The sequence below is a fragment of the Xiphophorus couchianus genome, chromosome 2, assembly GCF_001444195.1.
Source record: "Xiphophorus couchianus chromosome 2, X_couchianus-1.0, whole genome shotgun sequence".
In the NCBI taxonomy this organism is placed as follows: Eukaryota; Metazoa; Chordata; class Actinopteri; order Cyprinodontiformes; family Poeciliidae; genus Xiphophorus; species Xiphophorus couchianus.
This window is the reverse complement of record NC_040229.1, coordinates 19403059-19426891: the sequence shown is the minus strand read 5'-3', so window position 1 is coordinate 19426891 and position 23833 is coordinate 19403059. Positions and strand designations below refer to the sequence as shown.

The following is a 23833-nucleotide window of genomic DNA, read 5'->3' as shown; positions in this document are numbered from 1 at the left end:
TGTTATTTCTCATACAAGAGACTCAACAGGTTCATTTGCTGTGAAAAGGTGTTACAGATTTCTACAGATTTAGCCTTTTTCAGGCTTAATATTTTCAAGTAATCAAATGCACTGATTGACAAAGGTATCAAAAAAAAACTTGGCTGTTGGTGAATAATTAATTGCCACCTCAATCTTATTCATAGTAACCTGCTCTCTGATTTTGGTGACAATATTAGGTGTTTGTGAAAACTGATATCTCATTTACATCACTGTGGAGGAATTGTGACTCTCTCTCTCATTGGTCCAAATATTTCTGGTTAGCCACATTGTAGTGCTTTCAAGTATAAACTGCCAATTTAATGTCTTGAAACAGCTATTTAAGTAGATTTAATCCCAGAATTTCACCAGGCAACTTAAAAATCTCAATTTTGTTGTCATTAAAAACTGGACTTGCTGGTGCATTTTGGGACATTGCCCTCCTGCATAACCCAGCTGCAGTAAAGCCTAAGATCACAAACTGACAATCTTTTTTTTCTTTTTTTTTTACTTCTGTGGAAACTAAACTTGGGAACCGTGATTCTGTGTAGGAATGAATATTGCTAATGTCAATAACAGACATTTCTAAATTAGATAACTTAATTAACCCTAAAGACTGGTGGCATTAAACTGCAGAAGAGATCTTCTCCTACTTTAACACACCCGATTCAGAAGATTGCAGTTCAGCAAATGCCTGTTAATCAAACAATTGAAATCAGTTGAATTCAATTGAATTCATCAGATCTGAAACAGGGAAACATCTAAAACTTGCAGGGAAGAGTACCTTGAGGATGAGGGTTAACAATCACTGACCTAACAATCTTTGGATTCAGCACCACTGCTTTGCATGTTGTTCAACAATGGACAGAACATCAAATGAGAAAACTGAAACAGCAAATCTATGCTGTTTCAGTTCCCTCAGATATTTCATTGCATTGCTTGTGATGGTTTACATTCTCACTGACTATTGACATCTTACTTGTGAGCCTTTAATTGTGCTACCGTAGGAGCATTGATTTTTAATCAATTGTTACTTTACACAATGTAGCTTTTCCTTTCAGGGATATTATTTGTCAAAAGCAGGGGAAGAATCCAGCTAAAGCTTCTCATCTAACACGACAATTGTAACTTTTGTATATAGAATTACATTTCTCACAGTGTTACATTATGAAGCACAGCAAAATCATTAATTTATTAGAGCGATGAATTTGCACTTGTGGCTGACACATAAATCTAACTAGATCTGACTTTGTGATAGTGCCAAAAGAAAATGTTACAAAAAATGAACAAGGTACTCATTCAAGCATGAGCCTGGCATACTCAGCCATTTAAAATGAAAAGCAGAGCATGGCTAAAAGAGGATTTATTGAACAATTCCACCATTAGCACAGTGACCCACTTCTAAAACACTGGGGTATATTGGTACTACAACAGAGATTGTAAATTAGGTTTCTCAGACACTTACAGTAACATTTTTATTACACTGTAGATAATTTTTAAGTCACATCCGATTGTTTTTTATTTTGAATCTAACTTTTCTGTAAAGCTCTCTGGACCAACAGAATATTAGGCTCTTTGAAGGACTTACAACATATTTTCTGAAAATAACAGAAACAACTTTTAACTCACTTTGAACTCACCCAGATATATCATCAGGGTATTGTTTTGTTTACAAACCACATGATACTTGATCTGTGAATCATACTTACAAATAAGGTGACCTTGGAGAGTAATTGGTTAACAATTTAGCAAAATGAAGTTTCTCTTGAAACAGTTCATTTGAAACCATTTTCAGTGAACATAAAAGGTGTACGTGATCAAACGTGATTAAATTAAAATGTTTTAAAACTTTTTTCCACTTTTCTCTCACTTTCTGAGTGGGAACTCTGACTTTATTGGGAGTTCCAGTTGATTTTTCCAATTAAAGTCCGGAATTTCAGAGTTCTGATTACAAATGGAAAGCACTACAATGCTTTGTTGAGCCACCACTAAATTCAGTTCCCACAGTCTTTAATAGACACATGGAAAGTAAACTTAATTCTCCCGATTCTAGACAATCTTAACGAAACAGAATAAATGTGCTGTTGACAGATAGCAAAAAGTTGTGTTTTGACTTCTGAGTTTCTTAACATACTGAATGCAATATGATTTTTAGTAATATTTGGGAAAAGACAAAAACTAGATGTTTTTTTTTTTCTTCTAAACTTCTTGTGACAGTATCTCTGACTGTTCCTTGGCACACTCAGACCTTTCCCTGTTGCACATGGACACCATCTTTGTACACTCTGACCTTTGCACACATTTTCAGATCATCCCAAATGCTAAAAAAGAATAAATGCATTCATTTGACTTTTTTTCAGTCAGTATGACTTCTGAATACCCTTTCAACAATAGAACATAGATTTCTCATAAACTGGACTTTCTTGTTAAGCCTGTCAAATGCACGCTCTCTCTAGATTAACATTTTATTTTCATGCTTTAATGATTTATAGGATGGTGGATTGACTGAAGAAACAAAATTAATTTCTCTCAAATGTCTAAAAAGTGTGATAGAATGAAAAGTCTTATAGAACATTGGCACTGATGAATTACAAGAAGGATGGCTACTTAGAATTGCAAAGAAACACAGCTTGAAACTTACTGTCCGTATCATCTGAAATAAATGTTTCAGTAAGACTGTGAATGCAACTGGTGTTTCTGAGACAAAACTAAGAATGGCTAAGGAACTGTGGAATGTAGTAAAAATCATCCCACTGAAGCAACTCTACACAAGTCCCTGAACTTGGTTGACTCCATACATCACAGATGTGAAGCAGTTCTGTGAAACAGTGGTTATGAAACAAAATATTCACAGGAAAGCTAAGAATTCAAACATGTTATCCAGCAAATGGGTTAAACAACATCTAACATTTTTTTTATTTTTGCTTTTTGTGGGTGTACTTCCATTACATTTTACCTCACTTTGTGATAAAAGCCCTAATTTATTTTCCTTTTTTTAATATAATTGTTCTTCAGTTTTTTGTTGTTGTTTCTAATAAATGTGAAAAGTTCATTTTGCTCTTGTTTGTATGGAAATAAAATATGCTACAGAAATGTTAAGGTTCAGCCACTACTTTAAAACACTGCTTTTATTCCCAACACAACTGCATACTTTGCATAGTCCACTTGGTTCTGACCAGAGCAAAGCTGATTTGGTAACTAGAGAGGATTGATTTGATTTTTTTAGGCATTTCAAGGTACGAAAAATCATCAATCATGTCTGTGGGAGCTTGAACTGATTGGCTGAACTGTTACCAATACATTTACCCACATTTTACAAATTTTTACATTTGGTTCCATCCAAATATTGTATCCATTAGAATAGTGTTACTTCAGAGCCACTAAGGCATATCTCCCCTGAGACAAATGACTGCTATAATTTTGTTCCTAGGTTTATCCCCTTCTTTGTAATTACAATGCTCTGGGTCCTGCACAAATTTTCACCAACTTATTGGTCTTATTAATTGCCTTCCTCTCTGCACTTCTGCCAAATTGTCCTCTAAATCAACTTCCTGTCTTCTCACAGTTACCTTTAATCATCCCAATGAGTGAAGAGGAAAGTTGATGTATATGCTGCTGTACAACATCGTGATATGGCAGCACAACATGCAATTTACATAGAAATGGCCAAATTACCTAGCACTGTTAAAGCCAGTAGATGACTGCTGTGAATGCCCACATGCAGGATTCTATCAGGTTACAGCCTCCAGCTAACACTAACATTCAGAGATGAAGTGGTTAGCGAGCAGGAAGGAATGTGCTGTTTCAGCAGATTGTAGGTATTTTGTCATCAAGTATCACACGTCCTTTTGCCCTTCTGTGTATTGATTCTCATTACCCTTCAGGCAAGGAGAGAATAAAATCCACAACATTCCCATAAAACATGAAGAAGGACAATAATGACATGTAGCAACAGTTTTTTGTTACAGTTGAGACTGTAAAGGTTTTCATTTTTTTTTTTTTTTTCTTTAACATAGAAGTTGTGAGATGTAGAAGCAGACTTTACTAAGCACAACTGCTTTTGCACAAACCTTTACTCCTCATATTTGCTAGGTAATCACGGCTCTATGTCCAGTCTGCTAAATTGGGCCAATCAGCTATTTGCCTTGTTCTGGAGTTGATTTGGGACCACCCACCTCGAATTCCTGAAATTTGCATAATATAACCTTAATTACAGTCACAATCTGAGCTAAGTGCAGATGGCTGCAAGAAAAATGCATTCAACCATAAAATGATAGATTATCTCCCCATGAATATGATCAGTAGTTCTTTCTAGTGAAAGACTTAAAATAAAAAATAAAAAATAATTTCCATAAGCATACTGATTCACATTTACATAGAGATGAATAAAAATGCAAAACAGTGTGTGCTTGAAAAAGCTCCCCTGGTTGTACTGAGGCATCAACAAACATCACCCTAAAGAATCTGAACCCATCAAACATGTCAATCAATGCAGTGAAAGTCAAGATGGGGAAAGCAAAACATTACAACTGAAGGCTTTTATACATCTGAATGAAAAAAGACTGAATAAATCAGAGAAGCAAAAATTATTTTTTGATATGTGGTTAATTATATCATCAATGGCCTTCTGACAGGCATAAAAAATGATCTGAATGTGTTTCTAGAATATGAATGAGCATCACTTTACCAATTATCATTTCACGATACATCATTTGCTAAAAAAAAAAAAAAAGAAAAGTGAAACAGTTGAAGAGTTTGTCTCTGAGCTCTACATAAAATGCAGCCGTCATTAGATTCTGCAGACTCGTGTGACGTTTTGTCAACAGAGCTTGAGGGACAAAGCATATCAAATAGGATGGAATTAAGTGGTGAAATTAATCAGGATTTCGTTTTGTGTGTGTTATGACTGGCATGAAGAAAATCGTATTAAGGGAAAATGGAGGGTTCTCTAAATTAAGGTTAAATAGTTCTTGTTTCTAAAACAGTTTAGTGGATTATATCCAAATCAATGTATATGTATGCAGGGACTCTGCAGTATCATCTGTTTCAATCCTATAATGTAAAATCAAATAATCAGGCAATGAGCAGTTTTATCCTGTTTTATTAGCTTATATACTGGGATGTGTTAAAGACTTGTTTTTGAAATATTTGATGAGGGAAAGAGACCAATTGGTTTAATTTTTCTTGTGCTAATATGACAGGAGCTGAAAGCAGACAGATGCATCAAAGAGTTTGAAAACTACTGTTACTCACATTTAAGCCTATCTGTAGATTGAAAACATATTAGTGACGTTTTATTAAGGTGATGAGACCAAAACGGAAAGATTAAACATGTAGGTGGCAGCATATTTATCAGATTATAAGAATGCCTCACTCATTTTAAAATATCAAAATAAATCAAAAGAAAGGAGGAGTGGTTTGCAACAAGTACTGAAAGTCGGTTTTTTCATTATATCTAGGTGCCAACATGCAGTCTCTTGAATTTAGGCTCCTTAATATTGATTACAGACAAAACGTAAAACAATAAGAATCAACCAGTGTCTCTTCTTAAAGTGTAAAAAAAAAAGACAATTTAACTTATTTTTGACTGAACACGTAAAATTAAATAAGAAGAGTTTTTTTTTCTTAATGCTGCATGTAAATCTGTTAAAGAACACCAAATTTTATAAGACCAAATCTTACCAGCCTAAACAAACTATGAATGGAAACGAAATAAAATCATAGTTTTTTCACCCAAAGGAAATCATTACAGACATATGACTTATCCCTTTTTATAAGACAAAGTATTTGCAAGCAGGAACTGCTCCCTCCCCCCACTCGATCTTAAATTCATTAACTTCAACTTTCCCTTGAGAAAGAACGCTCAAAGGTTTTGACCTCAGTCCTAGAACGGTGACTTGGACAAAGCCAAGCATTGTCCCACCTCTGCAGGACACCGCAGCCTTTATGCTGTCAAATCCCCCCCAGACGTTGACTCAGCCCCCCAGTTTACCCACTATGGCCCATATTCATTCAGCTGTGACTAAGTGACTCATGTCCATGTTTCATAATGTAATCATGTGCAAGAGATTCCACATTCTGCAGAGCCCTGAAAAGAATGCTAGTATGTCTCTACACATGCATAAGGCAGAGAAAACATTTAGTCACCTGCCTCGCAACAGCATTTGGAAAGTTATAGAAAATTTATGTTTCTTTTCCAGAAAATCAATGGTTTCAGCCTTATAATTTAGATGTTTAGTGGCTTCACTGGAGTGACTTGGAAAGGGGAAACAGCTTCAGCTGTGTAAAGTAAATTAAAAAAACATATTTGTAACATCTTCAGAATTCAGTATTAAACTTGCTGCAATTCAGTGAAAAAAAAACTGTTTTAACTTTGAATAGAGGCAAGAAAACATGATTTTGAAGGCATAAAATTCATGGCATAGAAACATCAATATAAATAAAACAGAAATATTTTATCTTATGGTTGTTTAAGGAAAATGTGTGGCTTTAAGACTTGTAGAGCTGAATGTGCTGATTTTATTCTACTGTTTTCTATTTCTTTTCTTTTTGTAACAAAAAAAATACCTTTGAATGTGCAGTATTTCATATTTAAAAAGCATTTCCAGTACTAAAGATCAGCAAATCCTATAGCTGCTTTCGGGTGTGAGAATTTTCCTTACTGAGGGATTTCTAACAGTCTTTAACTAAAATGCTGCATTAGTGTGAGAAAAGCATTTTAAACAACTTACTTTTGCTAGTTTAACAGCTTTGAGAGGACAAAATAAAAAAAATAAAAAAACAACCATTCTGCAGAGATTTATTTACACAGCTGGGATTCTTTTTACTTTCCTGCCTGAGTAGTGTCTGTGTGTGTTAATGTGTCCATGGAGATGATCCTCCCTCTGCTTCTCTGGAATGTTTGCAATGTGCACAAAGAAGCAGGAGATCAGCCCCACTACCTGGGGTCTTCGCTCGGGCATGCCCGGATCCCCTGGAAGTACAGACTGACTGAGCCTGCAATTAGGTTTGATCTAAAAACAAGCAGGATGAAAAATCGGGATTAAAGAGCATAAACCTGACATTCAGAGGGAAAGGAAATTCTACATTCTGCAGAATAGCCAAAAAAAAGTGCCATGTGTTTGGTGTAAAAAAAAAAAAAACACGTTGCCATTGGGTGGAAAAGGGAGGTTGAAGAGGAACAGACAGGAAGAGTGAAAGAAGAACATATGTGAACAGTTATGGAGTGGTTTGAAAACCTCTTTGATTTCTCCCCATTAGTGTGATTACCGCTGGCATGGTCCCCCCGGTTTAAAGGGCTCTCATATGCAGAGGAGCCCACAAAAAGGCTAATTAGGAAAATTAAACTTTCATTCTCTCTTTTATTCACAAATGAAGCTGACAATAATGTTTTAAAAGAATACAGATGCACTGGAGAAATGGTTGTGATGTAGATAAAATACTGAGAAAGCAAATACAATACAGAAGGAGGATAGGAAGTGCGCTTCAGACGTGCAGACCTCTGTTTGGCATTGTTTTTAATCCCTAGTGTGTGCAGCTTGCTGCAAAATCTCTGTAGAGCATAAACAGACATGCTTACAGCACCAAACCCAGCTGTAAGTGCAGTCTTTGAAAAATCCCTGCCGAGACACAAATATTCACATGTAACCCCTCATCCTGCTCATTAACATGACCTGCTTTCGACCATACTACAGTCAGTGCACATATTGATTCACAGCTGAGGCACAGTCTGGAAAATAATAGAGAAAAAAAACTAGTCCAGTTGCACCTGCCTACTCTTCTGTTGTGAAATAACCACAAATCATTGACACAAGGGCTGCAAGTACCAAAAATACCCACTATGTGAAAGAGGTGAGCTAATTTGATATTGCAGAAACTGTTAGTGCTGCACCATTCGATCTAGTAAGGAAAGTAACAGCGAAATAATTATTCGTATGACAACAAAATAGTGAAAAATGAAGCCTTCAAAATTCTATGGATGTGCTTGACAAACAGAAATTAGACACAGAACAGGGCCTACAAAATGATGGAAAGTGAAGTGTTGAAGTCATTCACTCAGGAAATAACATTTAAAATTCCGAAATCATGCTGCGAAAAAATACAAACACTCTGCTCTCATTAATTGTAAAGTGTTCAATCCGATCATCTCTGAGCATGCTTCCCTTTTAGGTCAATAGATTGAACCTAAAACACAAACTATTATTGATCTGGTTCAGTAACCATTTATAATCTTTGACCAAAGCTTAGCAATTTAGGTTTGATCTAAAAACCTAAATTGTTGTGTTCTTAATAAAAAAAAAAAAGGGAAGTTATAGTTAGGGAACACTAAAACTATTTTTCAAATGTGTCCCAAAGAGTCAGTCTACTTTAGCTCTATGAGATTAAAAAGGGGGATTAAAGAGATTTGTGTTGTTGCAAGCATGTGGCTAACAGTCAAGCTTTTGTGAAAAATTGTACCTGTAACATACAAAGACTAAATAGACTTTTACGCTAACTCCCCGCCCCGAGACTCTAGATATACTACACCAATAGTAATTTTAATGCTTTTGGGTATATTCTGTGTACAAAACACATATTGTAAAATACGTTTTGTGTATTTCTTTTTTCAAAAAAGGACACAATTTTGGAATGTCACAATGCACATTAAGTCAGTTTAGCATCAAAACTTGTTGCCAGACAATATTTACAACATAAACAGCAAATGCACAATAGATTTGACACACCTGTGACTTTTAAGGCTGAATATTAACACATTGACACGAGTGCAGGTGCTATCTATTACAATGTGTGCAAATTACTGTCTATAAAAAGCGAGCTAATGTGAACAGAAATACAATACTGAAGAAGAATCAACATAGGTTAAGGCTTTGGAGTAAGCATATGTCACTTGGATATTTAAACACAAGGCAAAAATTCAAACACAACATAAGGGTAGTTCTGATTCTTTTAAATGGTGTTCTGCAAAAAGCTTATGAATAGTTAATATCATAAGTAAAAATTAAGAAACTCTTATAGTGTCTTAATTTTTATATTAAAAAGGCAGAGGGGTCAAGCAGAAGTGGGCTTCTAACATCTTAAAACTATAAAATACTAAAATAACTAAAAAAGGAGTAACATGTTGTGTTCTTAGCATGCATTTCATATGGAAGATGTTCTGAAGTGCACACCCTCCTGGAGCCAGGACGCTCCAGGATTTCCTGATTTCTTACACTGAAAGAAATCAACAGCTTTCATCTTAATAACTTCCCCATACAAACATGATGACAGCTTAAATGTTCCTAAAAAATAATTTGCATAAACTACTGTGAGACCTTTGAGAGTGGACTCTGTTTTTTAAAAGAGGGTAGGAGCCCACTTTGATCTCGGTCCCTCTCTGAGTAGCCATTAGCTTCAGGATCCAAAGAAAACCACTTCTTATTTTTGCAAAGTGAAGACACTATGACAGTTATCTGATACATCTAAGATATTAACTGCTAATAAGTTTTTAACCTCACGGTAAAAATTACTAGCTATCTCTTTAAGGACTTTATTATGGTACCCTAATCACAAACAGGTCTACAGCAGATACTCTTTACATTTGTTCATATTCAGGTCAGCAAATGTTCAGCGAATTAAGAAAAATAAATAACTTAAATTGGCCACATTATCTCCACTTCAGAGAGGCGTAAATCTCAGCGGGAAGCTTATGAACATTTTTCAAACTCGACTTATATTTAAAGTAGGCAACACATTTTATTCACAAGAGGTAGTTCAGTTGGATATTGAAATCAGCTTTGTGTAACAGGCATTGGTTTTGCAAAGCTCCTCATACCTTACAAACCACTACGGCATTCCATTAGTGCCAAACATTGGTGTACTGTCTGGTAAAAAAAATATGTAAAACTCACCATTTAATTTCAGGACACTGAAAGATCCCCACCAGAACCCCATATTTTACATATGTTTTATCCAGTCATTTTTGAAAAACTGTAAAATGAAGTTGTGTTAACAACCGATGAAAACAAAGCTATCTATCTGGCCAATAAACATTTTTTTTTTATGTCACACAGTTGTACAGTAAATAACTGTTCATGAGGACTAAAAACATCCAACATGCCATCTGGTCATTAAATGGCAATTTTTCCACTACTTACACCTTCATTGAAGCATTTGCTTCTGTTATACATATATTAATAAAAGTTATTTTTCTTTAGAACAACAGCAACACCGTTGAAAATTGTAGTAGGACAAACGTACCACAATTGACACCAACTTTCATCGATTTAGATAATGTTGAAGGGGTGCTTGACATCAACTGGCCTTTGTAAACTTTTACTATTATCATTAACATATCACACAAGCCAAAACTAATGTAGCATAAACTTTGATGCAGGCAACCTCATTTCGTTTTCAATTTCTTGAAGAGAAAAAAAAACTGTTCAGACGAAAGAATTCAAAACACCCCTCGAATACGGTTTTCTGGTAGGGTTTTCACATTGTACTGTGTCCTGAGCACCACTGTTGGTCATTAATGGCTTGCCATGCCAATCTATCACCTGTGCGCCCTTGGTGCTCACAGCTGATTGTACTTTTCTTTGCATTGCATGATGTGTTTGTACAATTGATCTATCCTGTCTTGTAGAACTGCAGCGTGCTCGTCAGAGAGAAACCCCAGTTCCTGAGACAAAGGCTCGCTGTCTCTGTAGAGCTCCAGCAGCCTTTGCCTGGAGTCTCTGCGCCTGTGCAGCTCCGCCACGCGCTGCATAGTCCTTTTCCTGAACACGCACACGGAGCTCAGGACTGAATGGTGATATTTCTCCCACATGTTCAACACCCGAAAGCCGTGCACGAGTCCGGCCTCGTTGTCTATGAACACCAGGTCCCCGTGGGGCGTTTTCAGGAGGTTGTTGGTGTCCCTCTCCATCACGTGGGGGTCCCACTGCAGGCTGAACAGATTGCTGACGAGCCTGTCGAAGTTCGCAGTCAGGTAGTCGAACACTATCAGGTCGCTCCACTGCATCAGCTCCAGCAGCTCTGCCGTAGTTTTGTTCTCGAAGCACCTGAGGGCAGGAAGCAGCCCGCTGCTCTCCTGTCTGAGGGGCGCAGGTGTGACCACTCCGGTCAGGTTGGAAATCCACTCTGTGAGAGACACAACAGCCCGATCGCTCCACTGCAAATTATTTATCCGCGTCCTCACGGCCACCCATTGCGCACTGTCGCCGTTAAGCTGGGACAGTACGAGCGGAGGCAGATTTGTGATGCCCAGCAGACTGGCCAGGTAGTATGTCAGAGTTTCCCCCTGCACCTGGTCGGCGTTGATCCCGTAGCGCACACACGCCTTAGTCCCGTCTGCAAACGTGGCCAGCTGATTGGATATCCTGCCGCATCCAGGCTCCAGCTTCACCACAGGTGATGTCCTTGCTTTGCTCCTCCAAGCCTCGGCGTATCCCTCCGTGAATCTCACAGGGAGGACGTCTTCCAGCCAGTTGCTCCAGAATATCCCATCATCCACTGGGTAGCCTAACTTGACCGGACCCTCCCGTTGCGCTGACCTCTCGTCATCCCTATTCACATGATAATCTCGACTTCCCACAAAGGCAGATGGATTGGTGAGGTTTTGAGCCTTCGATCTGCCCGCCGAGTTCCGTCTTTGTGCAACTGGAACAGCAAGCAGCGCTCGGAAAGTTTTGGCAGAATGGTCCTCTGAAGGACCTTGATGAAAGGACCCCCCATCCGGCACTGAGGAGCCCCGTTTGTGTCGCTCCAAGCGATTCTCCAGCGCGCTCCACACGTAGAAAACACTTGCAAGGGCACACATTAAGAGCACAGCGAACAAGTTTGCTGAGAGAGCCCTCATGGTTCCCCCCCCCCGCCTGAGTCCAGAATCCAGCAGAACAAAAATGTGCTTTAGGAAGAGAGAAGCAACTGTCCTCGGTCCACAATTGAGGTGGAGCGGCTCTGGGCTGCGCGCTCTGTGCCCCGGACACCCTCGACGCACCGCTGAACGCTGGCGGACTGCTTGGAACCAGGCGGAGATCTCCGGGTCTGTGTGAATCTCATCTCCTGTCCTGTTCCGATGGGTTCAGGAATCAGTAAAAAAAAAAAAAAAAAAAAAAAAAGCCAGCTGCAGCGGATGTAATCTGTTAGATGTTCACAGTGAAAGCCCGCTGGTGTCTTGGGGGCTCTCTGTCTGTGTTGCACACGCCTCTCTGCCGCTCATCTCGGCTTCCTTCTCCGCCGGGCGCTGACTGAGAGTTTGATTTGTGATGGTGTAGAAACGCCGAGAGACACTAGGCGGTGGAGCACGTGACTTCAGCCCGAGGTGGTGGGCGGATCGTGGGAAGGAGGGCTCAGCGAGGCAAGTGCACCGCGCCGCGTTTTATGGTGTGTATGTGTGATGCAAGAGGATTGTGTGGCACTGAAACATGCAGCCATTATAATAATTAATACTCGGAGCAGAGACATTTTGATTTGCAATTAATCTCCCCTTTTTAAACAAATTATTCCGTGCTTGAAAATCAAAACATCCAATGAAGCATACAAGGCGATTATGGCTGGAATAGATCTGACCGGATGTGGGATAACATTTTAATCCTTAGGTAACCACTGTTTATTGCTTTTATGAATTACAGAAACAATTTATACCTTCTACAACGCCGTTTTTGTTGTTGCTGATCGTAATCGTAGCATTGAGAGAATCAGAAAGCTTTCAGCCTTCACCATTATTTTATTCTACTTTAGCTTTATTTAATTTAAGTCAGATACGGCCAGTGAGCAGTTGAAGTTGAAATCAGTGTAATTTATTTCCAATTTTGTTAATGTACCGGGATTGCATGGGGTATAAAGCTTCCCACTCAGGGCGCCATAGCCTAATGAGCGCCACAAGCTCTCAGTAAAATACGAAAAAGTATCAATTATCTATAAAACTGTAAATGCTGAGAAAAAAACCCAAAACAAAAACAAATGTAACTGGAATTTCTGCAGAATGGAGCAGAGAAGCCAATGCTTTGTAGACAGTGGGGAAAAATCACAGATTTTGTGCATCTTTAGCTACAGCTGTACAGAACTGTTCAAATACTGATGGGGTCACGGTTGTGGAATACACTATTATAGTATTAATAATAATGTGCTATTTTACATGAAATTTAATGTAGTAAATACCGAGACACCAATTTGCTGTGACCAAGGCATCTAACTTGGGTCATTTTTTAGGGGGCAGCTTTCTAGTTGCAATTCTTAATATTGTGAACAGATGTTTGATTTCATTATTCATATTTGGCTAAAAATAAAAGCTAATTAAATCATTTATTTACTTTCACATTTTGAGCAAGACCAAAATGTAGGTTAAAGTTATTGGCTTTCCAAAAGCCACAATTTCTCCAAGGAGCTGGAAGAGTCAGTAATGTGTGAATTCTAAACAGGGCAAAAAAAAACTAAGTTTTTACAGAAAAATACTTACACTTTAGGTGCTCGTTCTCAACATTTAATCTCTCTCCTGCTTTTGAACATGTTAGACAAAATGTGCATGTTCTTTTTTAATTTGTGTGTTTCTCTTCAATAAAGCAATGCACATGGTAATGGTGTAAGGACATCTTAAAAATGAGCTGTTTTACCAAATCATGTTTGTGTGTCAATATCTGGAAATTGCACTGAATGCCATGTTTGAAAACAGCAATATAACGTAAAACCTTCATTAGACCAGCCTAAAGTCGACAGGTCAGATCACATGTGCATCACTGCAGTATTCTTAGAATTGTGTTGAAGTATTCCTTGGCTTCATCACACAGTACATGTTAAATCAATTGTTTTTTTCCAAATTGTAGATGGACAACAGCCCCTTCACAACAGAAGAAGAACAGGACAGTAGAAATGAACATAATCATGGCAACAGATGAAACCAAATCACCTCCAGTTCCCCTTTGCATTACGCAATCAGAATGAAATCTCCCATCTATTTATTTTTTTCCAGAGTGCATTTTTTGTGCAAAGTAATTTTCCTCTATTTCTAGATCAATTTCCTCCTAAATTGCCCAGAAAATAAGTTCCCCTTACTGGCTCTCAGCCAGCTCTCAGGCATATTAAAACATCTTTAGTAGTGATATATAACCCCAAAAATAGTCCACTCAACATAAAATGACCTGTTTCGGTAATGTTAATTGTCCAACCCATAAATATGTAATAAACACCAATCATCTCATGTGCTGCATATCATGAGACATGTTTTTGCACAAAAGACTTTTCCTTGTTTCATCTTTGTTCAAAGCTCTTGCTAAACTAAATATAACACCTACATAAACTTCTTTATTTGCATCTCTTTTGCTGAATTTGTTTCTCATTAACACCCCCACCCCACCACCACCCTTATGATTCCACTCATGTTTAAACCTCAGCTTCCTAATCAAAGTAATTGGGTCATTTTTAAAGCAACATGCCAGCATGCTAAATTGCCTGAGTCAAAAAGACACCAGCGGACAGGAATACATGATTAGAGCCAATAAATTACAGATCTACTAATGTATGCTTTAAGCGCTGTGAGCTGGGACTGTTTTATCTCTATACAGATTTTAATGAGATTTTATACCTTGAAGAGAATTGTTTTTCAACTGCACAAAAGCCAGCCTTGGTCTGTTATTCTTTATCACCCACTGGTTTGAAAGAGCAGAAATGGAAAACCTTTGCAGAGGTTAGTTAAGTACAGTTGAAACCAGACTGTGTAAAATTACAGTAACCATTTTTTTTCTTCTTATCATCTAACATACATTTCCTTAGTGATGAACTGTATGACTTGAATGTCTTTCTATACTTGTCTGGTATACTAACAGTTTAAACTACATATACATCCCACCAAATAATCTGATAATTTTTTGTGTACCGTATTTTCCGGACTATAGAGCGAACCTCACTATAAGCCACACCCACAAAGTTAAAACAAAACAAAAAACAAAAAAACTGGAAAGAGGTATGTATAAGCCTCACCAGGCTATAAGCCGCTGGTATCTCCGCCGCTCTCGGTTTTCCTCAAGGACGCTATTGATCTGTGCTGCCAGATCGATAGCCCTCAACTTAAAAACTGCATCATATAAACTTCTTTGTGTTGTTTACATGATGAGGGGGTATAAGTTTGAAAATCTTTCTCCATCGTACCTGCTGCTATGTACTTGTTCTAAATGAACATCAGCACTTTCTTCTTTGATTTCCAATTTTGACTTCCAACGATTCACTTCCTGCTAAAGAGCTCCCTGGTGGTTGAAGAAAAATCCACAGAAAAGCCACACCGGCCTAAAAGCTGCATGGTTCAAAGCGTGGGAAAAAAGTAGCGGCTTATAGTCTGAAAAATACGGTAATTCAAAGGATTGGGGAACGTATTTAATTTTGAAATCAAGTTCTCAGAGTTTGGTAGAAGAGTGGAGACGCACAGATTCCCCACTGCTTGAAGTTCAGTGTAAATATTCAGGAGTGATTTGGTGTTGGTCCACAGTAAACTCAATCAATGACCAGCTTTTACACAGAATGTTTGGTTTTCATTATCTGGAAGCCTTGATCATCAAGAGTATAATATATAAGGCTTGACATATTTCACTATTTGTAATAAATCTGCATAGTATACAAGTTTCACTATCTGAAATAAGTGACAAAAGAATTGTAAGTTTTTTTTTTATTTTTACAATATATCAAAATATTATGGCATGCACCTGTACAGTGTATGAGAACTTCAGGTCTCAGCTGTAATTCTGAAGTGGCATAATGGACTGTTTCTCCTCCGGCTTTATCTACTGTCATGGTTTTCTGCTTTAATGTCAACAGAATGTTTTGTTCTGTTTTTCTCCAAATTTCAGATTGACAGGAACGACAGCACAGAGTGAATGGAAAATTTCTGGATTGCGCACGAGCAGAGAGACATACAAACATAACTCAAGGAATCATGTTGGAGGTGCACATGTCTGGCTGGATATGTTTTTATAACATGCAAACAAAGAAACGTCAATCCCTGAGGTGTATTTTTTTTTCAGTCCAGCTTTTAAAACAAATGTGTTTTGCTAGTGTATTTTAGTGAAATAAAGGGCTACAGACTTTGTAATAAGTGAAACAGGACGAATAGATTTAGGCGGAATTTTATTACTTATTAGATTTATATGGATTTGTTCCACATACCACAATTCATCTTGACTGAAAACTAAGTGAAAGTAAATCCTAACGAGTCCAGACATGGATATTAAAGATGGCTTAAGTGCATTGTTGGAATTTTGTCTGATCTGTGTTGCCTTTTGGGAGGAGGGGGGTAACAAGACAGACTGGCTCATTCGTCCGCGGTGTCTCTTTCCTTGAACACAAGTGTGGGCATGTTCACATATCAAACCTATCTGTTTCACGACTTTCGTTCTGTGCAGGTCAGCCAACTCCAGAGCTCCCTCTCCCCCTGCCGTTTCAGAGCTGCCGCACCCCCTCCTGTCGCATTCCAGCTTCAGCAGCCCCGAGAGAGCTGTAACACTGGGAAAGCTTTACCCCAGCAGTCAAGGCTGTTCGTGGTCAAGCGCCGCTGTGACACGAGAGAGCTCAGATCGTCTGTCATTCTGTCTGCAGCGACACAGTACACCCATCACTGTCTGTCTGACACCACAGCTGTGATACAATCTCGTCTTCTCTGTGTGGTTCCAGTCTGCCGGTGCAGATGGACGCAGGGAGGGGCCGTCGTAATAAACGGATGGACACAGAAGAGGAGAAAGTGTGGGGGGCTTCTGTCACTAGTCTAAGGTTAGTTCATGCAGAGTAATAACTCAAAGGTCCCTCGACACGTTTCAGCTTCCTGTACTGAATAATGAATGTGCAGGGCTTCCATTAGTGTTGAAAGCAGCAATCATTTTGCTGGGCCTGATGATTACTCATGCACTGGGATTCAGGGATGGGTGGGGAAAGTTCCATGGGAATAAATTAGTGTCTCCTGGATTGTGTTTGCAGTGGAAATATTCCGTACGTGAATGGGTGTGCTCCTGTGTATTTTAAATAAGTGATTTTATATTTTTGAAAAATCACACCTTATAGATGCATAAATTCTGCATCTACAAGGTGCTTTGAAATGTTCTCAACTCTACTGTCCTGTTTTTTACTTTTCTGTTACCGCCACGGACTTCAACATATTTTATTAGAATTTGAGTGGTTTTTTTGTTGTTGTTTTTTTTACAAATAAAAATTATACAACTCCAAACACCAAATTGAATTGGGGCCTAAATGTTGACTGATCTACTCTACCAAATGAACATGGTTCGATATAACGTAAATTATTCAACTGTAGATCAACTGTGGAGCTTTCTGTGATCTCAGTCATTTTCCCGCTGTAAAGTGAACTATTGCACCAGTCTCAAGTTTTTTTACAGCCTCTGGTGGGAAGTATTCTCCTGTATTTATGGCCATTCTCCTTTCCATCAATTGCAGACCAGTTTTCTTCACTGAAGACAAGCCTATACACAGCATGCTGCCATCGCTATGCATCACTATGGGGATAATGTGTTCACATCTTACAACTGTGCCATTTTTAAGATTCTTGCAGTTTCTTCTGAATTGGCTGGTGTCAAACTGCAAACATAACTTCATGTGCACAAACCATTCAGAGCTTCAGTAGTTTTGTTATGTTGAAGCCTTCCTTTTTGCTATTCCTCTGCATGTAAATTAGCTATTCTTTGTCACAATTGCCTTTGAAAAGGCAGTTTGTTGTATAGCATTGTATTTCGAACAGTCAGAGTAAAAGGAAAGAGGAAAGGGGGAAGATTTCTTTTACTGAAAACCGTATAAACATTTCCTTCCCCTTCAAAATGATGTCATACATCTTGTTGGTCTGTCACATAAAATCCTATTAAAATACATTACAGTCAGTGGTTTTAATGTGACAAAATGTGGGAAAGGTAAAGCGACATGAATAGTTTATGTCAGGCACTGTAAATATGCTTAATGAATGAGCTATGATCCTCTTTGAATCTAGGAATTGAGGTCTTGGCAGCATGTTCTCTGCTCTTCCTCAGAAGCATTTAGTTGAGGATGTACTATTATAATAAATGCACCAAAGATAGATAAGACAGCTTTGCAACCACAGGGTGACAGAGTTACAGTTCTGTAGCATTAATCTCAGCACTTATCTCATCTCATGAGTAGAAGCACCACATAACCCCCCCCCCCCCCCCCCCCCCCCCCCCCCCACACACACACACACACTCCCCCTACTCAAAAAAAATAGCTGACTTTATAGTCAGTGCTCTACTTTCAGTTTCTTGGCATCAATTAGTGGGCAGATGGTGCTCGTGTTAAATGTGAGAGGTCGTGTACTCAATCAGTGTTTTTTTCAGGATGACGCAGTTCCTAAAGCAGTTTCACTCCTGGTTTCATTATGACAGAAATACAGGCAGTGAGCAGAAAGACGTCAAGGCTGTTGCTACAACAAAACGTGGCCCACAGCCTCCCAAACTGCAGCCTTATTCCACCGTTCTTCGTGGTCTCACAGGTCTGTTTTTGCCAGTACACTGTTACGCAGAGGTTTTCAGAAGAACAGCCAGTTGCCATGTTGCCAATGAATGGGCTAGTGTTCCTAATTTCTTCTGTAGCCATGGAGAGAAAGCAGAAGGCTTAGTTTATGGATGCACTGTACTCCCGATCTCCATCTGGTTTCAATGCAGCAGAGGGGTGGTGGGAGAATGTGCATGAGTGTGGATCAGAAACAGCAGTGGGCCATTGAAATTCAGTGCTACACAAGGGGGACTCTCTTGCAAGAGTGAAATCAGGAGAGGAGAAAGGAGATGTACTGTGGAGCAACTTGATTAAAGAATCAGTGTCCAATCTCCTGGATTACAACCCTTGACCTGGCACGCCAAATCCCCTATTTAATAAGTCAGGAATTCTCTCTCTCTCCTTCCTGTTAGCTGGCTCATTGACTGAAGTGTGCTAAGTACTTTCTGGTGATGTTTCTTTGTAAATTAGGGGGAGGAGGTGGGGAAGAAAGCTTAAGAACATCTGACCATTATTAACAAAGTCATGAGTCCATAATTTTTTTTTTAAAGATGAATTACCCTTTGTGATTTGGCTTTTATCCAGCTCTTAAAAGGCGAGATTAGAAATGGAGGTAACCTCCTAAAGTTCCACTGAAATATTTAGCAGCTAATGTGCATGCAGCTGAGCAGAGTGCATGCTCTCATATCAAATTGGAGTTTACTGTAGGGCATGTGCAAGCAAAGAGTGTTGTGGTTTGCATGCATCTTCTCACTAACTTCCACCCTCTGTAGACTTAAATCCAGTTCAAGTAACCACCAATGAGAAGGATGGAACATTTTCAACAAGGTATCCAGATGAAATTTTAACAGATGCTTGAAGGTGAGCATGATTCCATTTAACTGTGGTACATTTTCTGTGGGTTCAATGGACAGTATAAATACAGATGGAAAAAAATGCACTCCACATCTTAGAGTTCAAAATGAGCAGTCGATTGTGGCATTAGCATATCCGCAATGTGACGCTTTAATAATTATTTTTCACATAGGATAAACTGGAAACATATGTCAGTTGACAAGAAACAGTTACGCCAGTGGTATTTCCAATGCATTCAGTTGATGTTCAAAATACTCCTTAGATGTCCGAACAGGACATGAGTTTGATAGAAGCAATATGCTTACAGGGAGCAAAGAGTATCTCAGAATTTGACAGCCATCAGAACTAATTTGATGCGTTGATTTCAAAATATAATAAAAACTACAATTGGAATTTATTTTTGTGCTATTTAAAAAGAGGTTATGTTTTCCCAGCCCCGATTGTAGTGGAAATCATTGATACACATCAGCAAACAGAAATTGAATGGACCAGGTTAAAGCACATTCATGAGCTTACAATGCCCCAAAGTCCAGACTTAAATGCAAAGTCCAATTGAGAACATGTGGTATAATATGAAAATTGATATTTGAAAACGTTGTCTATACAAATTGAAATGTTTTGCAGGAAAAAGAATGAGGAAAATTGTAGTCCCTACATGTACACAGGTGGTAGAGATGTACTTTAAAAGAGTAGGAGCCGTAATTTAAGAAGTGGCTCATCAAAGTTTTATGTCTGTGTAGCTCTATAAAAAATGCATGCCACAAGTTTTAGATTATATTTGCAGAAATTTGACAAATTACACAATGATCCTCCACTTCATTTACGTGCTTTTTCTTTGCATATCATATAAAATCCCAATGAATAGCATGAAAGTGTTGACAGCAAAATCCAATGACATGATTACTTTCATCTCTATTATTTAAAGGTTTATGTAGTTCTAGCCTGAAGATTTATATTCCCTAGTGACAAGACTTTTAATGGTTCTTCAGCAGAAGTAATAGCTGTGTCAGGGCATTAAAGGAGGGGAAAGGTCAGCGTTCTGGGCAAAAAAAAGGTGACCTGTTGGAATTTTATCCCCTTTCTACCCATGAGGCTGAAAGTGTTGAGAGCACTTTGGATTGGAGGAGGGGTAGGAAAACAAGCCACATATGGCCACACTTTCAGGCAAACATTTGAAGAACAACAAAGAGTTAGTTTGTTTTATAAAGATCTCTTTGCTTTTTTTCCTCCATTAACTGCGTGCCTCGCAGTAATACGTAAGATTGTGATAATTTAGCTTTTTTTTTCTTTTTTAGCTGAAAAGCATATGCTTTAAAGAACATTTATCAAGCAATTTTACATGCCACTCTCTAGAAGAAAGATAACACCAGAAGCTGCCTAAGTTACACACTGAGGCAAATTAAATGCATCAAGATCATATGTTATAACTTGAATTCCAATCTGAGTCACAGCCGTCATCCATCTCTAAAGTATATTACTATGAATGTATATTCCTAAAATCCCACCTTGTTTTTAACATATTCCTGTTAAGACTCTAGTTTGTGCTGCTGTGGATCAGTGGTAGAGTTGTCTTTTTTCAATCAAGAGATCAATGGTTCTCTCCCCATAAACTGGCCCCTCTACAGCTCTCTAAAATGTCCTGTGTATTTAGAGTGCAAACGAAAGCCTGTGCATGGTGGGAAGCACTTTTTCAAAGATGGAATATGATATAAAACATTGGGGCCGTTACTCACTTCAAACGTAGTTCTATTGCCTAAACTGTTTTGTAGAAATAGTGTTGGTTTAAATTTCTGAGCTAGAAAATAGATTATAGTTCTCATGTAGTTTAAGCTTTTCAGTAAATTTACCCTGCTCACGTCAGCCCATAAAAAACCAGCTTCTTTCACAGGAAGAGCTTAAGCTTGATCATTTACGGAGCAAGGCTTTCCCAGACACCTTGAGATTGAGTGTATTTTACCTGCCTGTGCTCCGCTGGTGCCTGGAATTACCAATGTGGAAGACGAGGCGTTCACCACTGATAGATTTGTGTCCCGCAGGATATGGAGTTTGTATCGCTGTTGCCTGTCAGCACATACATTATCCCGTTTAAGCAAGAATGATCACTGCTATTAAGAACAAAGCAGGTCCAATTGAATAATTTAGCAAACCAGGTTCAGGTGGCAGTGACTCAGCGGCGATAAAAGAAAAGAAGAATTGATCAAACAGTCAAAACTCAGCAGCAGTGCTGGTATAAATGATAAAATGAGATCAAAGTGATTAGTTGTGGTTCCCTGCTATTATTTTATTCTTAGTTTAACCGCAGGGATTCTGACTCTGGTCTTCTTCACTATAACAGCTCACTTTTGCATGTTTCAAAAATACCTAACAGTGAATGGGGCTGGGAGACTCTTAATGTGTAACATGGGAGGTAATATGTTGCGTGGTGTTGGATTCATCTTGTTACTTTGATTATTTTACTTCATTAGTTGTAGAAGTTACTTGGTAGAAAAAATAACATAAGTCTATTTGCAGGTCTCCATGTAAGCCTGAGTTTGCCTTCTCACTTCATCTCGTTCAGTCTCAAACTGATAAAATTATTTGTGTGCCATGCCTCCCTCTAGAGGAAAACAACGTTAAGTGCTGAACAGAAACAAAAAACAATCTGTGTAAAGCTTGCTTAAATTATAGAAGTGAATATTTTTAAAATTGTGATAGCTTTAATAATTACAGTTGTAGCCAATATCCACAGGCTTCTAGATCAAAGTTTTTAATTATGCAAGTTCATTTTTAAAAATATTTTCTTGGAACTTACTGGGAAAAGCAAAAAACTGTGCATTAGTTATAAAGTGCAAGGAAAATGATACAAGATTTACAGGGTTTATTTCGAAAAAAAAATTCAAAGCGTTCCCTGAAATTGTATATAGAAAGGCCAATTAAAGTCCAGGCTTAAGTTAATTCAGTTCCAATTCCATCAATTCAGTTTATATATCTAATTAAGAATCTTTGGCTTAGATTAGAAAATTGATTTTAGCAAATGCTGTCCATGAGATTTGATTGAACATGAGCTTTTCTGTAACAAAATAAATAAAAAAAAATGGGGCATATTTTTTGCTTATAATATAAAAGCTGGTACAGACTTTACCTGAAAGAATTAAAGTAAAATTATTGCAGCAAAAAGGGATTTTACAAACTAATCACTCAGGGGAGCTGAATACACACCACACAAAGCATTTATCTTCTTTTTCTACTTCACGCATATTCTCTAGGGTTTTTTTTAAATTATACTGTATGTCACATTGGTTGTTGTAAGGTGACAAAATATTCCTTTTCAAAGCATTGCATAAAATATTTACTTTTATATAAAATTAACACACATGCTGGACTGCCTGTCAAGATGTTCTGTATTCCAGGGGACAAAAGAGGCCAGAGTCCACCTCAGTGGCCAAAGGATGCCATGTCAGCAGTCCACTGCAGGACTAACATGGAGAAACACAACTCTGAACACTTACTCCAATGATTTGACAATTAACCTATATGCAAAGTCAAATCAGTGACCTCCTTGCTATAAGACCTCTGAACTAACATCCAAACTTGCAAATTAGAGAGTCGTGTGTCTCAGTGTATTTTCAGATACAGCATAGCCAAAATTAAACGCTGCATTGTGCTTTCAAACTGGTTCTGTCAGAGGAAATTTGACATCAGTCAGCACATCTGCATAACGCCTGAAATGTAATGTTTTGTATTTTATTTCAAGAAATAAAATGATAACATGGAATGGAAAATCAACATAGAATTTTCATTGTTGCATATGGAAATATGTATGCAAAGATTGCCTGGAGAGCAGAGGGGGTTCTAGCCTATCTGTCAACCTGGGCAAATCGCCTTTCCGGCACCCAGATCCTCCAGTTGTAAGAAATGGGAAAGGGAGAGTATTTGAGGAGCCGGAGGCCAAAAGCGGGCGAGGGAATGCAGTATTTAATTTTGGGCGGTTGCCCATGATGTCGCCCATTTCAGCAACCGCCACTGCCGCAGTATCTTCATAACAGCTGTGACATTCAGAAAGTAGAGTCAGAATTTGGGCAAAGCAGCATGGTCATGACTGGTTGCGGTGCCATATAAGTGGCAGGAATATTTTCTTGGCACTCTTTAGCCTGTCAGAGCCCTGTGACTGACCGTTTCCATTCCTTTATGACAACAGTCTACCCATTACACTGTTGCTAAGCTCCAATAATTTCCAGCTGTGCAGGATGAAAATCTGCAAAAAATACATGATTCTATCACATCAATATGGACCAAAACCTCAAATGGATTTCTTTGTGTCCCTGTTAAATCTGTCTCACACAGAAAATGCATTTAACAAGGAGAGAATTGGAACTTGCAAGGGGTGTGGCTGGTTAGTGGGGATGAGAGCATAAAATTGACCAAAGGCTTTCAACGTGCTGCAGCATTAAGAATTCATTTTACTGCAATAAAAGGATCAAGGGGCCTTTAGTAAACAGCCCCAGTGGGA

The 23833-nt window shown here is 38.4% G+C and overlaps 1 protein-coding gene and 1 long non-coding RNA gene across 2 annotated transcripts in view; both read right to left on the bottom strand.

The window, feature by feature from the left end:
• Positions 1 to 3997: 3997 nt before the first annotated feature.
• The window catches only part of LOC114154653 (uncharacterized), a 36821-nt gene continuing 16985 nt past the window's right edge, over positions 3998 to 23833 (bottom strand). The window contains exon 4 of the long non-coding RNA XR_003597590.1: positions 3998 to 7031. This is a non-coding gene — a long non-coding RNA (uncharacterized LOC114154653). The remainder of the gene's footprint in view (positions 7032 to 23833) is intronic.
• Positions 7360 to 12312, bottom strand: fjx1 (four-jointed box kinase 1). The gene has a single exon (XM_028033946.1). The coding sequence runs from the start codon at positions 11852 to 11854 to the stop codon at positions 10571 to 10573; it is 1284 nt and encodes a 427-aa protein (XP_027889747.1). The 5' UTR covers positions 11855 to 12312; the 3' UTR covers positions 7360 to 10570.